General features: G+C 47.3%; 1 protein-coding gene across 1 annotated transcript; it reads left to right on the plus strand.

Moving 5' to 3' along the window:
- Positions 1-3,767: 3,767 nt before the first annotated feature.
- Positions 3,768-19,962, plus strand: LOC134385833 (spastin-like). Its single transcript, XM_063107509.1, is given in 11 exon segments — positions 3,768-3,782; positions 3,900-3,964; positions 6,465-6,594; positions 6,708-6,789; positions 7,138-7,303; positions 7,655-7,723; positions 18,121-18,251; positions 18,467-18,646; positions 18,727-18,858; positions 18,861-19,171; positions 19,174-19,962. Coding segments are annotated over 11 exon segments (2,070 nt in total).
- Positions 19,963-21,257: the final 1,295 nt, after the last annotated feature.

The raw sequence follows: 21,257 nt of genomic DNA on the forward strand, positions 1-21,257 counted from the left end.
AGCCATGAATTGGGCCTGTGCCAGAACTAATGGAGAGAGATTTGGAAACACAGTGCCATCGTGGATCGGCTCTCCCTCTTCCTTCCCCTCACCCCATCTGAAGAGAGGTACTGGTGTCCTGGAGAGGTTTACTCAGGGAAAACCAGGGTCTGTCCGACCACGCTAGGCTCAAGGTGGAGGCGTTGGGACTGAGGGGCCCAGCCACCACATTCATTTTAAAACAATTGACAGGGAAAATATTTGCCACAACTTGACATATAGTCAATACATTACTATCTAAAGAAAGCAGGAAATTGACCTTAAAAAAAAGACCCAAATAGAAAAGAGGGCAAAGGACATGTACAAACAAATAATAAATAGTATATAGAAGCACAAGAAACACAAAATAAGAAATACACAAATCAGTGCACATGAAAAATGTTTAACACTATCAGTGATCAAGGTAAGAGTCACTTAAGCAATGAGAGGTGGCCCTTTCCACATATCGAATTGGCAGATACTTTAGAACCAAACACACAGCTCTGAGAAGCACTGAGAAAACTGTGGTGAGGCGGGCCCTGCCCCACACTGCTGGCACATGGAAATTGGAAACTTCTAGAAAGCCACTTGGGAAATTAAAACAAAAAACCATAAAATGTTCTTGTTCTGTGATTCTATTTTCAGGGATCTCTCTTACAGGATTAATAAGTGAGGCAGTGAAGATGTGTGTGCAATGCACAGTGTTATCTGTGCTTTTCCTAAACAGGAGGCAGTGAGTTCCCTCTTACCTGCCCCATCTGTGAGGTCACCAGCACATGGCATAAGGTGATCTCCTATGTGTTGTTCAGAGGATGCACTCAGAGGATTTGAAATGAGATGGGAAAACAACCACAATACTATAGGTTCAGTACAGACATCGAGTCTAACACAAAAGCAAGAAAAACATACTTAAAATTCAGTACAAAGTGCAGGCTGGCTCAAGAGATTGAGCAGCCGCTTGCTGAAAGTAAGTTTGATACAAAGTACAGTACACACCCCTCAGTCAACAGAGTGCAGGTTGCCTCCAGGAGAGTGAGCAACCACCCCCTTCAGCTGGGATTCGGCTTTTATAGTTTCTCTATCTAATGAATATTCAGTTAAAGGGATGGCTCCCAGTTATGTAACATTTAATCTTACACGTGCTCATTCAGTCTCTTCCTGGAGCATGTTCATTGGTCAGATCCTATCATATGCACCAGGCACATTAGAGAATGTTCTGTGCTCTCTACTGAGCATGCCCAGCCACTGGATTTGCTGAAGCCAGTCCCCTTGTGGTCTCATTTTCCCCTTGTTGGTGCTGAAAATAGGTCTGACTGGCAACAGTAACTTTCTTCCAGGGGATAGCCCAGAGGAGGGTGACTGAGACCTCAGGGAGTGGCTGGAAACCCAGAGGCATGTCCTGAAATCCAGGTGGCCTCTCTGCTCTGCTGGGTGCCTCAAATTCTGTGACAACCACCATGAAGGGTCACACAGGAGCTGCATGGGCACCAAGCAAGAGCCCTGCCCTCTTCCCCAAAGGGGGACCCCTCCCTGGGGTGGGCGTGGCCAGCAATCACAGCTTTCATTGTGACTTCACCCTTCCCTGTGTCCTGGCCATGCCCCCATTAGTTTCATCTTTCCCATCCACCAATGGGCTATGAGCATTGCGGCCATGCCCACTGCAGTGTTGCCTAGCACCACCCACTCCCACCAGCTCTAGCTCAGTTGCACATCTGCACTGTTAGCTGAAGGAAGCAATTCCCCAGTGCTTGGATGGTGATGAAGCGGTCCGCCTTTCCTTTTCCCTGAGCCAAGATGTCAGAGGAGACCTGACAGAGGAAATTGACTGTGGCCAAGAGAAAGGTATAGCATGTTGGGTCGCAGGCCCCAGACCCAGCCCAAGGCCCCTCTGATGGTGGGACAGGGGCAGGACTCGGTGTCACTTCTGAGGCACATGGGGCTTGCCCCTCTGTGCCTATTGACTCCCCTCACCAGTCTTTTCAGCCATCCCTGCCCCCTCAGCAGCCCAGCCCCTGCCCTTGCCTGCTGTCCTCTGTCATTACTACTTGTAGCCCAGCCTTTGAACAGATGACCCCTAAGTATTTTCACCCTCTTTCCAGTTCTCTAGTCATGGCACAAATTTCTATTTGGAAGGGCACTCAGAACTAGGGGAACCAGGGCTGAGAGGTTTCTGGCTTCTTACTCCCTTCACTTAGACATTTACCTGCTGAAAAGCCTACATTTCACCAGTAAGCTCAATATGTTGACAATATCTCTGGGTGACAATTGGGAGAATGAGTTTGGTTTGGTTTTCTCCCAGATTTCTACTCTCTAGAGACACTTTACATTTTATTTCTGAGTCTGTATCTCACATTAGAATTCCCTAGGATTCTGGGACCAGAGCGCCTTTCAGTCAGTGCTCTCTGGAGGGAGATGTGCTTATCTTCTGTGGAACAAATCCTGGGCAACTGAACTTCACAGCTTGAATCTTGCCCAGATCACCTCAATCTGGGGGTGCCACAGGACTCATGGGGGCATCTTTCTGAAGCATCAGATTTGCTTGATTCTTTTGAGAGAGAAAAAAATCTATTAATGAACTTAAGGGTGACATTCACCTAGATTTGTAAGATCATAATACACTTCTCTCTGAAATGATGCTTCGGTTTCCTCTTTTTGTTAGGTCCCCAGATCCCTAGGGGTGTGCCCTCATGACTTCTGCCATTAGTATACATTGACATAAACATTAAAGAAGTACTGGTGTGCAGCTCTCATAGCTCTTTAAGAGAGGACCCCAATGTCTGATTTGTATTTTGCCCCCTGGCAGCTGCTGATTCATGACAAAGCCCCAGAAGACTGAAGTTAAAATTCCATTATTGCCTTTTTTTAGTCTTGTTATCATTCCATTTCTTCAACCATTTAGTGATCACTACAACACCTTGTAGGGTTGTTGGTGGGATTAAATCAGATGGCATAAGTAAAAGTATTTTGTAAAATGGTAAAGTAGGATGCAAGTATAAGGACTTATAGGTCTCCTGAATATTACTGCTTTTCTTTTTCACAGTTAAGAGATTACCAATGTAGAAACAGCCCTGGTGGTCCTCCAGGAGCAAAGAACAAAATGAAAACTGGCAGTGATCCTCATTCAACCACATCTGGGGGGGGGCCAGTTGCCTAAGGAGGTGAGTCTCAGCTGGTCAGACTCCCGGGAATGGGGCTCAAGAGACAGTAGAGGGTAATGGTAAGCATCATGGAAGAAGTGTCAGGGACTGGGTAAGAAGACTGGGTTTGAATCCTGCCTCTCTGCTAGGAATATGATTTAGGACTCTTTACTGAGTCTTCTCTCTTGAAGCTACACACAAAAGACGGACCATGAGCTTGGCTCTCTCACTGGATCCAGCTTCAGGAAGCACAGGATGATGTTGATAACACCAAGTTCCAGGGCTCAATCCCTATACTGGCCACCACCAAAAAAAAAGTACAGGACAAGTGCTGCTCAGGAGTGGAGGGACAATAGGGGAGAGAGACGTTGAGAAGTGGGCACAAAGGGTCTACAGGAGGAGGGCCTGGTCCAGGTGAGGCAAGAAAGACACTTTTGCCAGCTGATGGGGAAGAAAGGACACCAGAGGGCTTAGCCATTGGGGGGACAGAGCGTCCCCACATGCGCTCTAATTTCTTCTAGCCCACATCATACATCAGGGGGGAGGCCTTTGTGGCATTTGTAGGGAGTCCTTTGTGACATCAGTGGGGAGGCCTTTGTGACATTAGTTTACATGAAGGAGCTGGAGGTAAGTGCCCCTGCAGGCCAGTCTCTTGACCACCTCCCATGGTGGGGGCTGGGTGCCCTGCTGCCAGCTAAGACAGCCCCCACCCCTAATGATTGCTCTCTCTACCTCTCCCCCTAGACCTCCTCCAACTCCTCCTGTCTGCACACTCCTCAGAGCCCGTACCTAGATCTGGCAGTAGCCCGGTGCTCCAGTTAGGTTGAAAACAAACGTCAAAGGAACATGATCCAGGAATTAGTAAGAGTCCAGTGGGGCCCCCTGATTCCATGCTGCCAATCCTGGGCTCCAATTTCCCCTTGGGACTCTGAAGAAAAGGGCTGGGGGCCCCTGATGACAAAGGAGAATGGGGTGCTGGGGTCCTAGGTCTCAGTGGGAGGGACCCCAAACCACACAGCATGGCTTTCTGTTGCTGCCCTGTCTGCCTATTCTCTCTTCTCCAGACACCCCTGCTTGAGTCCTCACCACACATGCCCTGGGCTGTCACCCTGCTGGAAACACTAGGCTGACTGTTGTCAGAAGCCCTGTGTACCCACCCTGACTTAGTTCCTGCTTTGCTTTGTCTTTGGTTTTGGACAGGCCACCTCTCCTGCCTGGGCTTGAGTGTCCTGAGATAGAATTTGTGGGTGTTGAAGGTCCCTTTCAGCTCTAAGAATGAAAGATTTCTAGGCACACTTGAAACATCAGGGAGACAGGGATCTTGCCTGTCCTTTCCATTCCTGGATCCCTGCTATTAAGAACAGTCCCAGTCCCATAGTGTGTGGTTCATGGTGAATACATGCACCTTTGTGAATCATAAGCTGGGAGAAGAGTAGTCTTTCCTTTCTCAGCCTTCATTTCTAGAGGTTTCTGTGGCTGTCTTTTAAAGAGAATCCAGATTCAGATGTTCAGCTCTGTAGCTGTGAGTGAAAACCAACAAAGACCCAAATTCTCTTTCCTTGGGAGTTTGAGGAGAGTTTGTCAATTTCCATCCCCATAGGGTATGTGAGCTTTTCCTTGAAAATCCATTCCTGTCCGCTGCCCACCACTCTGGTCTGGGGAATGGAGCTGAGGGGGACAACCTCGCTCACTTTCCTGTGATTCTCCACAAAGAATAAACAGCACCAGGAAACTCTGGATGAACTGGAAAGAGGAACATGATTTCTTTGTTCACTCATTCTGTGTCTGGAGGGTTTGGGGAAAGACTCAGGTGGAGAGGCCACAGGCTTGTCTTGCCCACTCCCAACCTGGAGAAGGCTAACCCCTGCACCCCACCCGCAGCCCCACAAGATCCCTGAGAATCTGGTCTCACTGGTGGGCCTGTCCTGGACCATTGGTGGCATTCCTGGGGCCTGTCCCTTGCTGTTGCATCTCTGCCTCCCCAGTAAGAGATGTTTCTTTCCTCTTCCTATAGCAGGAGAGTAGGTGTTGGCAGGTGAACTCCCCACAGGAACAACTGCAGGTGAGTGGACTGTATGGCTTCCCTCATGTCTCTAGAGAACCTTCCTTTCCCTCTCTCAGCACCCATTTGGCTTTTCTCCCAAAGGCTCAGATTCAGATCACTGATGTCTTAAGAGCCCAGGCCGACGCTCACCGTGTGGTCTGGCAGAAAGCAGGTGTGAATCTGGGCACTCTTCCTCCCTCAACCTGGTGCCTTGGCAGGCCTTCGAGGGAGTCCTTTGGGCTCCATCTTGACCTCTGTCATTCCAGGGAAGTGTGAACATCTGGCGAGCTGCCTGTGCTCACGTGAGTGCAGCTGAAAGAGCTGCAGTGGAGTCTGACCACTATCTCTGCACAACAGAAGGAGGCAGAGAGGGTGAGCCCTGCCATCTGCCCTCATGCTTGAGAATGGCCTGAGAGAATTAGATAGACCTGGATGTTCACATCCGATCTGTAAGTGTTGTTAGCACTTAACCTCTAATACTTTGTATTTCATCTACAAAATGCAGATAATAATAGTAACTCCCTCCTATGGTGGTTGTGAGGATTCAATGGATTGTTAGCATGGTGCCTGGTGACGTGCTCAGTACAGAGTCAAACAATGGTGATGACAGTCATAACAATGGCAACATGACCTGATATCCCTGGGCCCCTGTCACCAGCTGTAAATCAGATCTCTTTCCCTGCCTCTTCCACCTTACTGAGTTCTTAGTAAAACTAACTGAGAACATGGGATTGGAAATGCCTTGAAAAAGATGTCAAGTGTGATTCAGGGGGAGGAAATGTTACTGCTGAATAGTTGCTGTAGGTGTCAGTGTTAGCGTGCCCTGACTCCATCTTCTCCTTGCTGAATCCTGACTTCACCTTTCTGTATTTGCAGTCCTACTGTGACTTGAAGAAAGAGTGAGATGCTCTCCACCTCCACTTGGAAGACAACAGGTAGGAGGGGGACGGTGGAGGGCAGGTCTGGGGGGCTTCCACGCAGGTGATGTGGTGGGAGATGGGAGGATACAGATGAGCATGATGAGGTGAACGCACAGGTTTCAACATGTGCAGAGCCAAGCTCTGGCCCCAGCTGTGCCAGTATCTCACTGTGTGGCCTCAGGCAATTCATGTCCACTCTCTGGACTGTCACTTGTGACTCTTGGTTCCTGGGATCCCCTTCCCATGCCATGGTCCTCTGGTTGTGTGGCAAAATCAGTGCATTGGTCACCAAAGTGGTCTTTTCTGTTCTTCATTCTTTCTATTCTCCACCACCTCTGGCCACAGGAACAATGATGAGGACCACAAGTGTCGCCAGTCCCAACTGAAGAGGAAGTGTCAGGTCCTTGTGATAGAGAAAGCAGCCTTGAAGCTCCAGATGAAGAAGCTTGAGACATCCAGGTTCCTGCCACAACAAGTAAGCGGCTGCAGCACAGGTTTTTGGTTTTATGGGGGCAGGTGTAGAGAGGGAGGTGGCAGCCTGTCCTGTGGCTGCTTCCTCCATAGCTCATGCCCCTGTGCTCTGGGCAGGTGCACGCTGTGAGGGAGAAGCAGGACCTGCATCAGGTCCAGGAGCCAGACACCTGCTTGGCTGATGTAAGCAGGCAGAAAGGTAAGCTGGGGCTGGTGTGGCCTAGGAGCAGGTGGGGGGAAGAGAAAGAGGTGTGCACCAGCAGATGGCAAGTCTGCTCATCTGAGCCTCAGTGTCCCCATCTGCAGAGAGCGGTGGGGTGCCCATTGTCAGCCACCCACAGTTGCCTTGAGCACAAGAATAAGAAGAACTCTATTTGAAAATGGTTTGAATGATTGATCATCATCTGGGCATGAGGAATGACTAGACATTAAGCCATTATCTGGGGTGAGGCTGAATTAGGAGCTGTGCATCAAGAAAAGGGTTTTGTGCAACTCCAGAAACCAGAATCCCTTATCATCTGATTCTCAGCTGAGCCTCCACCCACAGAGCCTCCAGCAGGGCCCAGTGAGGAAGAACAGCAGCTGCAGGTGGAGGCTGAGCAGTGGCAGAAGCAGCTGGAGAGCCTGGTGGGTCAGCTCTGGGCTCAGGTAGAGGACAATAAGGGTCTGAGCCACCTGAACTGGGAGCAGGAGGAGTGGCTGCTGGAGCTATGGTGGGCTGCTGGGCTCTGAGGCAAGCAGCACAGGCAGCTGCCAGAGGGCACACAGCACCACCATGCCACCACCAGCTGCATGCTGTCCTAGGCCCGTGAGCTCCAGGAGCAGCTAGCTAAGCTCTAGACTGGCTTCATCAGACTGGTGCACCACCTGACCTGCCAGCCTGCCCTCCACACTCGACCCCTAGGCCTTTGTTTCCCCACCTGTAAACTGGGGTGGTGGAGACCTCATATAAAATGGTACCTGGGAAGGCACCCTGTGAGCCAATGCCCTGTGCCCCCTTCCCTGTGCCATGGGTGTCCAGCTGCATAAGGTGGCCACCGATTGCTTCTCTCCATCCAGACCAGTTGGAACATGGAGGTCACCATTGTGCTGCAGTCAGGGCAGCATGTGAAGACAGAGCTGGCTGAGAAGTTGTGCCAGAAAAGAAAAGAACCAAAAGAAAAAAGGAAAAAAAAGAAGAAGAGTTAAACACCGAGAAGGAGAAAACACCCAAAAGGAGAAAATATCCCAAAGAACAAAACACCCATAAAAGGAAGAAAACACCCAGAAGAAGAAGGAGACAACCAAAGGAAGAAGAAAGCCTAAAAAAGAAAACCCCAAGCAGAAGAAAACACACCAAATAAGAAAACACCCCAAAAAGGAAATCACCCAAAAGAGGAAAACACCTCAAAAATGAGGAAAACATCCCAAAGTAGAAAACACCCACAAGAAGAAGAAAACACCCAAAACAGAAAAACCCCAACAAAAAGAAGAGAACCACAACATAAAGAAGAAATCCCCACAAAAGAACCCCCAAAAGAAGACAACCCCTACAGAAAGAATGCCAAGAGAAGGAAGAAAGATCCCCCCAATACAAGAAAACACCAACAAAAAGAACACCCCCCCCCAAAGAAAACCCTAAGAAAAAGAAAACCCCCATAAAAAAAGAAAAAAAGAAAAACAAATAGAACAAAACCCAATGAAAAGAAAACTCCAGGGCTGGCCCATGACTCACTTGGGAGAGTGTGGTGCTGATAACACCAAGGCCATGGGTTTAGGTCCCTATATAGGAATGACTGGTTACCTCACTCGGGAGAGCATGGTGCTGACAACACCAAGTCAAGGGTTAAGATCCCCTTACTGGTCATCTTTTAAAAAAAGAAAAAACTCCAACAGAAAGAACAAAACCCCCATGAAAAGAAGAAAAGCCCCCCCAAAAGAAAATTATACCCACATGAAAACAATAAAAATCCTCAAAAAGCCCCAAAAGAAGAAAACCTCCACAAAACAAAACCCCAACAAAAAGACGAAAACCAAAAGAAGAGTGCCAAAAAAAGGAGAAAACAAACAAAAAAAAGAGGACAGAAAAATACAAATCAAAAAATGCAAAAAAAAAAAAAACCTGAAAAAATACAACAAAGAAAAAAAGTAAGAAAAAACAAAACAAAACCAAAAACAAGCAAACAAACAAAAACCAGAGAGAAAAGCAAACAAGAAAAAAGAAAAAAAATCATAAAAGAGAAACCTAAATAAATAAATAAATAAATAAAACAAGAATAAACAAACAAAAAAAGGGCTGGCCTATGGCTCACTTGGGAGATCATGGTGCTGACAACACCAGGTCAAGGGTTAAGATCCCCTTACTGGTCATCTTTAAAGAAAAAGCAACAACAAAAAAGAAAGTAGCAGGGTGCTGTTACCAGTAGTCCAGTCTCAGGGGCCCATAGAGGAAGACCAGTATAATTGGTCCCTTGGGCAGGCTAGGCCAGGGGGCCCTAGGGTCATTTCAGGCCAGGGGTGCCCTTAGTGCCAGGGCCTTAGAGGCAGTCAGTCCAGACCAGGGGGGCCCTTAGCATGAATGCAGGACAAGGAGGCCATGGACAGACCAGTCAAGGGCACTTAGGGGTCCCCTTAGTGGAAGGGTGGTCCCTATGGCAGTGGTCCGCTAGGGGCAGGCCAGTAAAAGGGGGCCATGTGGCAGGCCAGGCCAGTGGGTCCTTAGGCATGACAGGCCAGGCTGGCTCTTAGCAGTAGGAGGCCCTTGGCAGCCTAGGGGCCAGGGCTGCCCTTATTGGCAGGCAAGGGCACAGGGGCCCTAGGGGCAGGCCAGCCATGGGAGCACTTAGTGAAAGGCAAGCCCAGGCAGGACAGAGGTGGCCCATAGTGTCAGGACAGGCAAGCAGGGCCCTGGCGACCGGCCAGGACAGGCCAGGGGGGGGTCCTTGGCTGTGGACCAGGCTTGGCCAGGTGGGCCCATAGTGCGAGGCCAGGCCAGGCCTGCAGGATCCTAAGGATAGGTCAGGTCAGGCCAGGGTGGCTCTGAGGCAGTGGGTCTCTGGTGCATGCCTGGCCAGGCCCACCCTTAGTGGCAGTGGGGTCATTAAAAGAAGGCCTGGCAAGGGAAGCCCTTAGTGGCAGGCCAGGAAATGCCAGAGGTGCCCTTAGTGGCAGGACAGGTGAGGCCAGGGGCTCTCTTAGAGGAAGGCCAGGCCAAGGGGGCCCTACGGGACTCTTTCTTTCTTTCTCTCTCCCTCTTTTTCTTTCTTTCTTCCTCCTTCCCTCCCTCCTCCCTTCACTAACCTTCCCTAACTTTCACTAACCTTCCCTTAACTTTCCCTAAGTTTCTCTTAACCTTCCCTTAACCTCCTTTAACCCTTCCCTAACCTTCCCTTAACCTTCCCTAACCTTCCCTCCCCTCCTCTTTCCTTCCTTCTTTCCATCTTTATTTAGGGGCTCTTTCTTTCTTTCTTTCTTTGCTTCCTTCCTTTCTTTGCTTCCGTCCTTTCCTTCCTTCCTTGTTTCTTTTTCGTTCCTTCCTTTTTCTTTCTTTCCTTGCTTCGTTCTTTTTCTTTCCTTCTTTCCTTGCTTTCTTCTTTTTCTTTCCTTCCTTCCTCCTTTCTATCTTTCTCTCTTTCTTGAGAGCCCAGGGGGACATCAGGCCAGGGGACCCCTTACTGGAAGTCCAGGCCGGCCAGAACAGGGGGCTACTTAGAGGCAGGTCAGTCCAGGCCAGAGGGGGCCTAGGGGGGCTCTTTTCTTTCTTCCTTCCTTCCCTCCTTCCTTCCTTTGTTCCCTGCCTTCCTTCCTTCCCTTCCTGCCATCCCTTCCTCCCTTCCTTCCTGTCTTTCCTCCCTTCCATTTCTGCCTTTTCTTCTCTTTCCATCTTACCTTCCTGCCTCTCCTTCCCTTCCTCCTGCCTCTCCTTCCCTTCCTCCTGCCTTTCCTCCCTTCCTTCCATTCCTGCCTTTTCTTCCTTTTCTTTCCTTCCTTCTTTCTTTTTTCTTTGGGGGCTCTTTCTTTTCTTCTTTCCTTCCTTCTTTCTTTGGGGTCTCTCTCTCTCTTTTTCTCTCTCTCTCTCCTTCCTTTCCTTCTTTCTATGTTTCCTTCTTTCTTCTAGCCTACCTATCTCTCTCCTGGCCTGCCCTGCCACTAACAGGCAGGAGGCCCTGTTCTGACCTCCCCTTGGGACCCCAAGAAAGAAAGAAAGAGCCCCCAGGGCACCCCCAGCCTGGCCTGCCTCTAAGAGACCCCTGGGTTTACCTGGTCTGTCCTGCCACTAACAGTGCCCCTTGAATTTCCTGGCCTGCCACTAATGGTCCCTGGCCAGGCCTGCTAAGGGGCCCACTGCCACTATGGATGAGCCTGACCAGGAGTACAGAAGAGACCCACTGGTTGGGCCTGCCTCAGGTCTGCCATGGCCTGCCTCTAAGAGACCCCCAGGGCAGGGCAGGCCAGTCCAGGGGGTCTCTTACAGGCAGGCAAGGCCAGGGTGGCCATAGCACTAAGTGGGCCAAGGGGGCCATGAGCCAGGCCATTCAAAAGTGTCCTTAGTGGCAGGTAAATCCAGGCCAGATGATCTCTTAGAGGCAGGCCAAGGAGGCTCTTAGCACCAATACAGGCCAAGGGGGCCCAGGGACAGGCCAGCCAAGGGGGGCACTTAGTGGCAGGTGGCCTTATGGCTGTGGTCTGCTAGGTGCAGGCTAATAAAGGGGGGCCCTTTGGCAGAACAACCAGTGGACTCCTTGGGCAGGATAGGCCAGGCTGGCCCTTAGCAGTCGGAGGCCCTTCACAGCATGTCTAGCCAGGGCAGCCCTTAGTGGCAGGCGAGGGCACAGGGGCCCTAGGGGCAGGCCAAGCCATGGGTGCCCTTAGTGGCAGACCAGGCCAGGACAGAGGTGGTCCAAAGTGCTAGGCCAGGACAGGTCAGCAGGTCCATTGGGACAGCCCAGGAGAAGTCAGGGGGACCCTTGGCTCTGAGCCAGGCTTGGCCCAGCCATCAGTGTCTGAGGGACAGTCCAGGCCAGACTAGAGAAACCCTAGGGCCAGGCCAGGTAGGGCCAGGGCTTCCTTAGGAGTAGGCAATGCCAAGTTAGGGGGCACTTGGTGTAGGCCTGCCTGGCCAGGGGCGCCCTAGTGGCAGGCCAAGCCATTCTAGGGGGTCCACAGAGGCAGGCCATGGCAGAGGTCCCTAGGAACAGGCAAGGCCACTGGGGCTCTTAGTGCCAGGCACGACTCTAGGGGCAGGTCAGCCAGGTGACCCTGTATAGTAGGCCTGGCCATGGAGGCCCTTAGTGCCAAGTATTCTGTTATAGCCACACAAAATGGACTAAAACAGAAAATTAGTACCAGGAGTGGGGTGTTGCTCATAATAAACACTTGAAAATGTGGAAATGGCTTTGGAACAGGGTGTTAAGAATTTGGAGGAGTTTGGAGGACTCAGAAGAAGACAAAAAGATGACGGAAAGTTCAGGATGTCTAAGAGACCTATTAAATGGTGGTGAGCAGACTGCTTATGAAATATGGACACTAAATACCATTCAAAGGAGGTCTCGGATAGAAATAAGGAGTTTATTGGAAACTGGGGCAAAGATCACCGTTGCTGTGAACTGGCAAAGAACTTGGCTACATTGTGTCCATGCCCTAGGACTTTGTGGAAATTGGAACTTGAGTTGTGAACCAGAGTATTGGGTGGAAGAAATTTCTAAGCAGCAAAGCATTAAGGAAGCTGCATGACTACTTGTAAGAGCCTACTCTGAGTTCTGGTGGCAAAGGCAGGACATAAAGCCAGAATTTAAAAGGGAAGCAGAGTGTAAAGATTTGGAAAATTTGGAGCCTGGCCATGTGGTAGAAAAGCAGAGTGCATTTTCAGAAGGAAAATTCAATGGTGCTAAGATTAACACAAAAGAAAGGATCATCAAAAGAAGGAGAAAAAGGTCCTTAAGGCACTGCAGAAGCCTCTGGAGCCACCTCTTCCATTTCAGGCCCAAAGATCTAGGGAGACAAAATGATCTTGGGGAACTGGACTGAGGAGCCCTCCATGGGCTCACTGTTCAGGGCCACATTGGGAACCTGTTTCCAGCACCAGCATCCTGGCTGCTTTGGCTGCTCCAGCTGTGGCTAAATTGGCCCGAGGTGTGGCTGGACCTGCAGCTTTGGAAAATACAAGCCAGAAGCCTTGGTGGAGTCCACGTGGTGTTAGGTCTTCAGGCTCACAGAATGTCTACGCTCAGAAGACTTGGGAGCCTCCACCCAGATTTCAAAGGATGTATGGAAAAGTCTGGGGGCCCAGGAAGAGATCTGTCACAGGAGCAGTCACTTCAGACAGCCTTCACTAGATCAATCCCAAGTGGAAACATGGGGTCGAAGTTGCAGCAGAGAAACCCCATCAGCATCATGTCTAGTGGAGCCATAGGAGCAGGATCACCATGGAGACCCCGGACCTGTAGAGCTACAGAACGGAACGACAGCTTGGGATTGCTGAAGTGTGGCCTACAGCCAGTAAAACAATAGGAGCAGAGCTGCCCAAAGACTTGGGGACCTAATCCCCACACCAGCATGCAGAAGATGTGGAACATGGACTCAAGGAACATGATTCACCATCTTTGAGATTTAATGCCTGCCCTGCTGGATTTCAGACTTGCTTAGAACCCGATACCCCTTTCTTTTGGCCTATTCCTCCCTTTTGGAATGGGGTATGTACTCTATGTTTGTCCCACCACTGTATCTTGGAAGTAGATAAATTGTATTGATTTCACAGATGGGACTTTGAACTTTGGACTCTCGAGTTGAAACAAGTTAAGATTGTGGGGATGAAATGAATGTACTTGCATGTGAAAAGGACATGAGTTTTGGGGGACCAGGGGCAGACCATGCCAAATTGTATTGATTAAAATTGGTGGTCAGGTGTGTGATTCTGGGGGCTTTAAAAGAAGAGCACATGAGAGTCTCTCTGTCTCTGCTCTACCTGATTCCAGCATCTTGCAATGTGCGACCCCTGGGTCACTGTTGCCACCACCAGATGGACTTTGTACTTCCTAGCCTCAGAAACTATAAGCAATAAATTTCATCTTTCTTTGTAAATTACCCAGTTCCAAGTATTTTGGCATAGCAACACAAAATGGACTAAAACAGGGGCCCTGAGGCAAGCCAGGCCAGTGGGCTTACTGTGTGGGTCTGGACAGGCCTGCCCTTAGTGTCAGTGGGGCCCTTAGCAGCAGACCTGGCCAGGGCAGCCCATAGTGGTAGGCCAGGAAAGGCCAGGGGTGCTCTTAATGGGGGGGGGGGCAGGCCAAGGGGCCCTGAGGCAAGCCATTTGAGGGAGGTCTTTAGTAGCAGGGCAGGCTAGGCCAGGCCAGGGTGTCTTTAGAGGTAGGCCAGGACAGGCCACAGGTCCCTTAGCACCATGCACACCAAGGCGGCCTTAGGGCAGGCCATTCAAGGGGGCCCCTTAGTGGCAGGTCAGGCCAATGCGGGGCACTTAGAAATGTTTTATCATTTATACTTGGCCAGAATTTTTTCTTTTTCATTAACGTATCAAACTTATTTATGAAATGTCTATTTTAATAATTATCCTTATTTTTGTAGTTTCTTCAGAATCTACATTTATATTTTTTTCCACTCCCCCATTTGTGTATTTTTATTTGAGTCAAATTTAGTTCATTAAAATAAACACTGAAAGTTAATATGTGGTTTTTGTTTGATTTTTATTATTCAAATAAACCAGCTTTCAGACTTATTAGTATGTCAATTCTGTCATTTTCCCCTCTCCTGATAATTTGGTTACATTTTTTTGTGTTTAGTATATCTATTGTCCTATGAATCTGAGGGTTTTTTTTATTATTTGCTTACCTTCTTATGATGAACAAATAGTTTTAGAATATTTTGATATTTATTTTTTAATAATGACATGTAAGGGTGTGAATTTGCTTTAGAAAAGAAATTGGGGGCCGGCCCCATGGTTTACTCAGGAGAATGTGGTGCTGGGAGTGCTGAGGCCATGGGTTCAGATCCTATATAGGGATGGCTGGTGCGCTCACTGGTTGAGCATGGTGGGAACAACACCATGCGGAGGGTTGCGATCCCCTTATCGGTTAAAAAAAAGAAAAGAAAAGAAAAGAAATTTGACTTTATCTGCTTCGTTTTAGCAATTTAACTATGATGGAATTTAATATGATTTTCTCCTCTTTTCTTTTTTATTCCCAGTTGGGGGTTGGTTCTTTAATCTGTGGACTGAAGTATTATACCCATTTTAGAAAATCCTCAGCCATTACACCTTCAGTGACAGCTTTTGCCCCTTCTCTCTCCGCTCTCAGTCCCCCTCTGAGTCCAGTCACACATACGCAGTTGTAATGAGGCTCATCCATTTCTGTTTCTTCTGTCTTCCTCAGGGAAGGCCCTTCAGGGACTTGGATGGAAATTCTAGTAGGTCACTGGTCAACCATGAAAGACTGTGGCAAATCCACTTGTGACCTTTGGAGGTTTCAGCTTGCTGCTTTAGCACCCATGCCCTGCAGCTTTCAAATGTGGCAAAAATCTTGAGGGACCAATCAGTAGGCCCTGTTCTTCTGGGGAAACATTATCTCCGAAGCACTTTGATTCAGGTAGATTTTACTCTGACTTTTAGGGACACATGGCCTGGGTTCTCAATCCTCCATGTTCATCCCCACAGCACAGAGAATGTCCTGTGGGAAACACCGACTGTGTCGGTGCTTCTTGAGTTGTGTGATCTCTCATGCCAGCACCAGCCCTAAGTGACCAATTAATACTTCCCCAGTTTCTCTGTCCCCCACCTGGGCCAAGTGTGATCATCAGTCCCTGCTGAGAATTAGCACAAGCCCTGCCCTAGAAGTCTCCTGCTCTGAAATTCCAATTCATATAATTCTTGTTTCCTCAACTCTATTATGCCCTCTGGTTTACACAAAGATACACGCTTTGCTTTTTTGTTCAATTTGACATCAGTGTTGAAGCTCTTTTCATTACCAATAGGTGACTTCCTTAATTTTTATAAAGGTTAATGGTATATGTTTATGTAACTGGCCATAGCCTGAGAGGCTCATAAACAGGTTACTGGTTGATATGTAAACATACTAGGAAATTTCTGTAAGAAGAGAATGTTTGCTAAAATCAAGCTTTTGTTGCAAATTGCATTATAGAATGTCACCTTGCTTTTCTTACTGAATATTACCAGCTTCTATTGTTAAACTTGTTAAACTGTACTTAGCAAAAACCACCTATGTTCTCTTCCTGTAACTTCCTGGTCTGGAGAATAAATGCGTGAAGAGAACCTCAATTCGGGGTTAATTTCCCAAATGGAAGGAATGACTCACTCTTGAGGGTTCTGGGAGATTAACCCCTTTTTCAGGACTGCTCAGAAGAGATGGGCTTTGAGTAATCTTTGGTGGCCCCGTCACACAGGGGAAAATGGGTGACAAACTGTGGGAGGCAAAGCAACAGGGGAAAGCTTAGTGTCTTCAAAAATGACACTAGGGGCTGGCCGCATGGCTCACTCAGGAGAGTGCAGTGCTGGTAGCGCCGAGGCGGTGGATTCAGATCCTACAAAGGGATGGCCAGTGCACTCACTGGCTGAGCGTGGTGCTGACCACACCATGCTGAGGGTTGCGATCCCCTTACCAGTCAAAAAAAAAAAAAATGACGCTGGGAAAAGTACATACCCACATGCAAAACAATATAGTTGGACCTTTATTTTGCGCTGTATTTAAAATTTACTCAAAATAGATTAAACACTTAAACATAAGAATTTAATCTATAGGGCCACCCCATGGCTCACTCGGGAGAGTGTGGTGCTGATAACACCAAGGCCACAGGTTCAGATCCCATATAGGATGGCCGGTTAGCTCACTGGGTGAGCATAGTGCTGACACCACCAAGTCGAGTGTTAAGATCCCCTTACTGGCCATGTTAATAAAAAAAAAAAAATTATAAAACTCATAGAAGAAATTATAAGTGGAAAGCTTCACAAATTTGAACAAATGACGAAAATAAACATTTTTCACAAAAAGATATACAAATGACCAACAGCTATACAAAAAAATGCCTAACATCACTAATCATCAGAAAAATGCAAAGCATGCAAACCGTGCAACCAACAGGGAATTAGTATCAAGAATACACAAGGAACTCAGACACCTTAACAGTAAAAAAAAGTAACCCAATCAAAACATGGGCAAAGGATTTGAATAGGCATTTCTCAAAGAAAGATATGCAAATGGCTAACAGACACATGAAAAAATACTCAGTATCACTAAGCATCAGGAAAATGCAAATCAAAACCACATTGAGACATCATCTCACCCCAGTTAGACTGGCTTTTATCAAAAAGACAGAGGATGACAAATGCTGGCAAGGATGTGGAGAAAGGGAAACCCTCCTACACTGCTGGTGGGACTATAAATTAGTGCAGCCATTGAGGAAAACAGTATGGAGGTTCTTCACACAGCTACAGATAGAACTGCTATACGATCCAGCAATCCCACTGCTGGATATATACCCAAAGGGATGAAAATCACTCCCATGTTTATCACAGCTCTATTTACAATAGCCAAGAGTGGGGACCAACCTAAATGTCCATTGTCAGATGACTGGATGAGGAAAATGTGGTAAATGTATACAAGGGAATACTACTGTGCCATAAAAAAGAATGAAGTTCTGCCATTCACAGCAACATGGATGAACTTAGAGAAAATTATCTTAACCCAGGCAGAAAGAGAAATACTGCATGCCCTCACTCATAAGTGGGAGCTAAAATAAATAAATAAAATATAAAAAAGAAAGAGAGAGAGACACAACAATCACAATAACTTGCTGAACTTTCAAAAGGAGAGAACATGTAAGGTTACCAGAGGTGGCAAAGAGGAAGGCAGAGAGGGGATTTAGGGAGAAACTGACAAAGGGCCACACGCACACAGAAAAGATTACATTGTGTACTGTTGAGTACACAAGGATGAATTAACATATGAAAATGAATCAATAGAATACGTCACATTTACATAATAATGGGCGATAACTACATACACCTTAATTGATTTTTAAATGTATTTGACAAAACTCAACACTATTTAATGATAAAAACACTGAGCAAACTAGCAATAGCAAGAATCTGCCTAAACATAATAAAGACCGTGTATGAAAGGGCCACAGTGAACCTCTTCCTCACGGGTGACAGACTGAAAGGTTTTTCGTGAAAATCAAGGAAAAGGCAAAGCCGTCCTCGGTCACACTTCTACTCAACAGAACACTGGAAGTGCCAGCCGGAGCAACGAGGCAAGGAAACGGGGAAAGGCTTTAACTTGGGAAGAAAAAATTAAAATTACCACCATTCACAGATAATTCGATCTTCTAGGTAGAAAGACTTAAAATTTTCACAAAATAAATGTCAGAACAAATAAACAAATTCACCAAAGTCGCAGGACATGCAGTCCACACACAAATCAGCTGCAATTCTACACACGCACGGGGAACAATCAGAAAGACAAGTATGAAAACAACCGCATTTACAATTGCACCAAAAAGAACAAACTGTTTGTCACCTTAGAGCGGGCGCGCGGGGTCTGCGGCCGCCGCCGTCGCTTGGTCGCCGTGGGTCTGCGGGCGGCGGCGGCGGCGGCGGTCGCGGGGCTGTGAGCGAATTCTCCGGGCGGACGAGGGAAGAAGCGCAGCCCCCGGGTGGCGCCCGCTCCGCCCGCGTCGGACCTCGGCGGTGACAGCCGTGTGACGGCTCCTCCCGCGGTTCGCCGGCTTCGCGCTGCTGCGCTTGGTCGCCTTCCGCCGCGTGGCTCCGCCGGCGCTTCTGCGCGCCCCACGGCCGCCAGGAGGCGCTCTCGGGCTGCCCCGGCGCCGCTGCCCCGGAGGCCGAGCGCGTCCCAGCCTCCCCCAAACAGGCCCCGAGTCCATCTCCATTGCCCTGCGCATCGCTGAGGACGAGAAAGCAGGACAGAAGGAGCGAGCTGTGCGGTGGAGGGAGAAAGGTTCTGAAGAACTAGAGAAAGGAATAGCTGTCCTCATGACAGGACAAGGCCAGCAGCGTGCAAGAGCGAGACGCCTTCCAGCCAACACGATGATAACCACATTTGGTTCTAGAGAAGCTGCAAACGGTTTTTGCAATTTTCCAAGTCACAAATGGACGTCTCTAATGACAGTGCTAACTTGACATGCCGCAGTGGACATGTCCAGTCAGAAAGTGGAGCTGTTCCGGGAAGAAAAGATCCCTTAACACACACTGGTCATTCACTGCCTCGTTCAAAACCAGTTATGAAACCTGGATCCAGAGGTCTCCAGGCCACCACAGAGCGCCCAGTTGCACTCGTTCATGCACGGCTTCTGGAGTGAGACGGGGGCCTGGTCCTGCCACTGCCACTGCCACTGCCACTGCCACTCACAAGGGCACTCCAAAAACAAATAGAACAAATGAACCTGCTACCCCTACAACTGCCGTTCGTAAACACAAAGACTTGCGGGATTTTAGGAATGTGGACAGCAACCTTGCTAACCTGATAATGAACGAAATTGTGCACAACGGAACAGCTCTTAAATTTGGTGATATGGCTGCTCAAGAGACGGCAAAACAAGCGTTGCAAGAAATTGTTACTTGTGAAGGAATCGTTATTGTCTTCCTTCTCTGAGGCCTGAGTTGCTCACAGGGCTCAGGGCTCCTGCCAGACGATTGTCACCCTTTGGTCCACCTGGAAATGGGAAGACAATGGTGGCTAAAGCAGTCGCTGCAGAATCTAACGCAACCTTCTTTAACGTAAGTGCTGCAAGTCTGACTTCAAAATATGGGGGAGAAAGAGAGAAAGTGGTGAGAGCTCTTTTTGCTGTAGCTCGAGAACTTGAACCTTCTATAATTTTTATAGATGAAGTTGATGGCCTTTTGTGTGGAAGAAGAGAAGGGGGGCACGATGCTAGTCGACAACTAAAAACTGAATTTCTAGTAGAATTTGATGGCGCACGATCTGCTGCAGATGACAGAGTAGCTGTAATGGGTGCAACGAACGCAGAGCTCGATGAGGCTGTTCTTAGGCGTTTCATTCAACAGGAATATGTGTCTTCACCAAATGAGGAGACGAGATTACTTTTACTTAAACATCTGTTGTGTAAACAAGGAAGCCCATTGACCCCAAAAGAACTAGCACAACTTGCTAGAATGACTGATGGACACTCAGGAAGTGATCTAACAACTTTGGCAAAAGATGCGGCGCCGGGTCCTGTCCAAGAACTGAAACCAGAACAGGTGAAGGATGTGTCTGCCAGTGAGATGAGAAATCACCGACTCTCTGACTTCACTGAGTCCTTGAAAATGATGAAACTCGGCGTGAGCCCTCAGACCTTGGAAGCGCACATCAATTGGAACAAGGACTTTGGAGATGCCACCGTGTAAGGAAATACCTTTGTAAGCCTGCAGAACATTTTACTTTAACAAGAGCAAAACATGATCTTCAGTGTGTAGTTATAGCTACAGAAACTCAGCCTAAGTTTACAGGACATTGCAGAGTCTTACAGTTATTTGTACCAAATTTGAAGATGAACTAGAAAACAAATTTAAATAAAAGATACAGTAGGAATGGGGGGGGAGAGAATTACCTTAGCCAAGGAAGTAAAGAGCTTGTACAAGGAAAATTACAAAACATTGCTGAAAGAAATCAAAGAAGATTTAAACAAATGGAAAGACATCTTATGTTCATGAATTAAAGACTTAATAATGTTCAGATGTCAATACAACCCATAGTAATTTACAGATTTAATGCAATCCCTATCAAAATACCAACAGTTGTTTCTTTATAAATGTCAATAATAATAAATCTATCCTGAAATCCACAGAGAATCTTAAGAGACACTGAAGAGCCAAAATCATTTTGAAAAAGAAGAATAAAGTTGGAGAACTCACACTTCCTGATTTCAAAACTTATTGCAAAGCAACAGTAATCACAACAGTGTTGTCGCACTAGCATAAAGACAGACAGGTAAACCATTGGAAGGAATAGAGAGTCCAGAAATAAACGTCACATACATGGGCGAATCATTTTCACCAATTGTGCCAAGACCATTCAATAAAGAAAGAACAGTCTTTTCAACAAATGGTGCTAGGAAAATTGAATATCCACAGGCAAGAGTGAAAGTGGACTCTTACCTAACACTATATACAAAAATTAACTCAAAGTGTATCAATGACCTCTATGTAAGAATTAAGACAATAATACTCTTAGAAGAAAACAGAGCAAAACCTTCAGGAGACTGGACTCACAATGATTGTTTGGATGTTTTTTTTTTTTGTCAACAAAAGAAAAATAGGTAAAACTACATAAAATTGAAAACTTTTGGACATGAAAAAACATTATCAACAGTATATTGGCCGCCTATGGAATGGGGGCAGATGTTTACAAATCATATACCCAACAAGGGATATTATATCCAGAATATATAGAGAATTTTTGGAAATCAATAACAAAAAAGCAAACAACCTGATTCAAAAATGGGCAAAGTTCTCGATCAGACACTTCTCTGAAGAATATATACAAATCACAAATAAGGACAAGAAAAAATGCTCAACAAAATTAGATATTGAGAAAATAACAATTAAAATCACAATAAGATACCACCACATACCCGTCAGAATGGCTACCATCGAAAAACACAAACAAAAAGAAACCAAAGAGAGAACATAGAAAATATCGG

The sequence above is a fragment of the Cynocephalus volans genome, chromosome 9, assembly GCF_027409185.1.
Source record: "Cynocephalus volans isolate mCynVol1 chromosome 9, mCynVol1.pri, whole genome shotgun sequence".
Classification (NCBI taxonomy): Eukaryota; Metazoa; Chordata; class Mammalia; order Dermoptera; family Cynocephalidae; genus Cynocephalus; species Cynocephalus volans.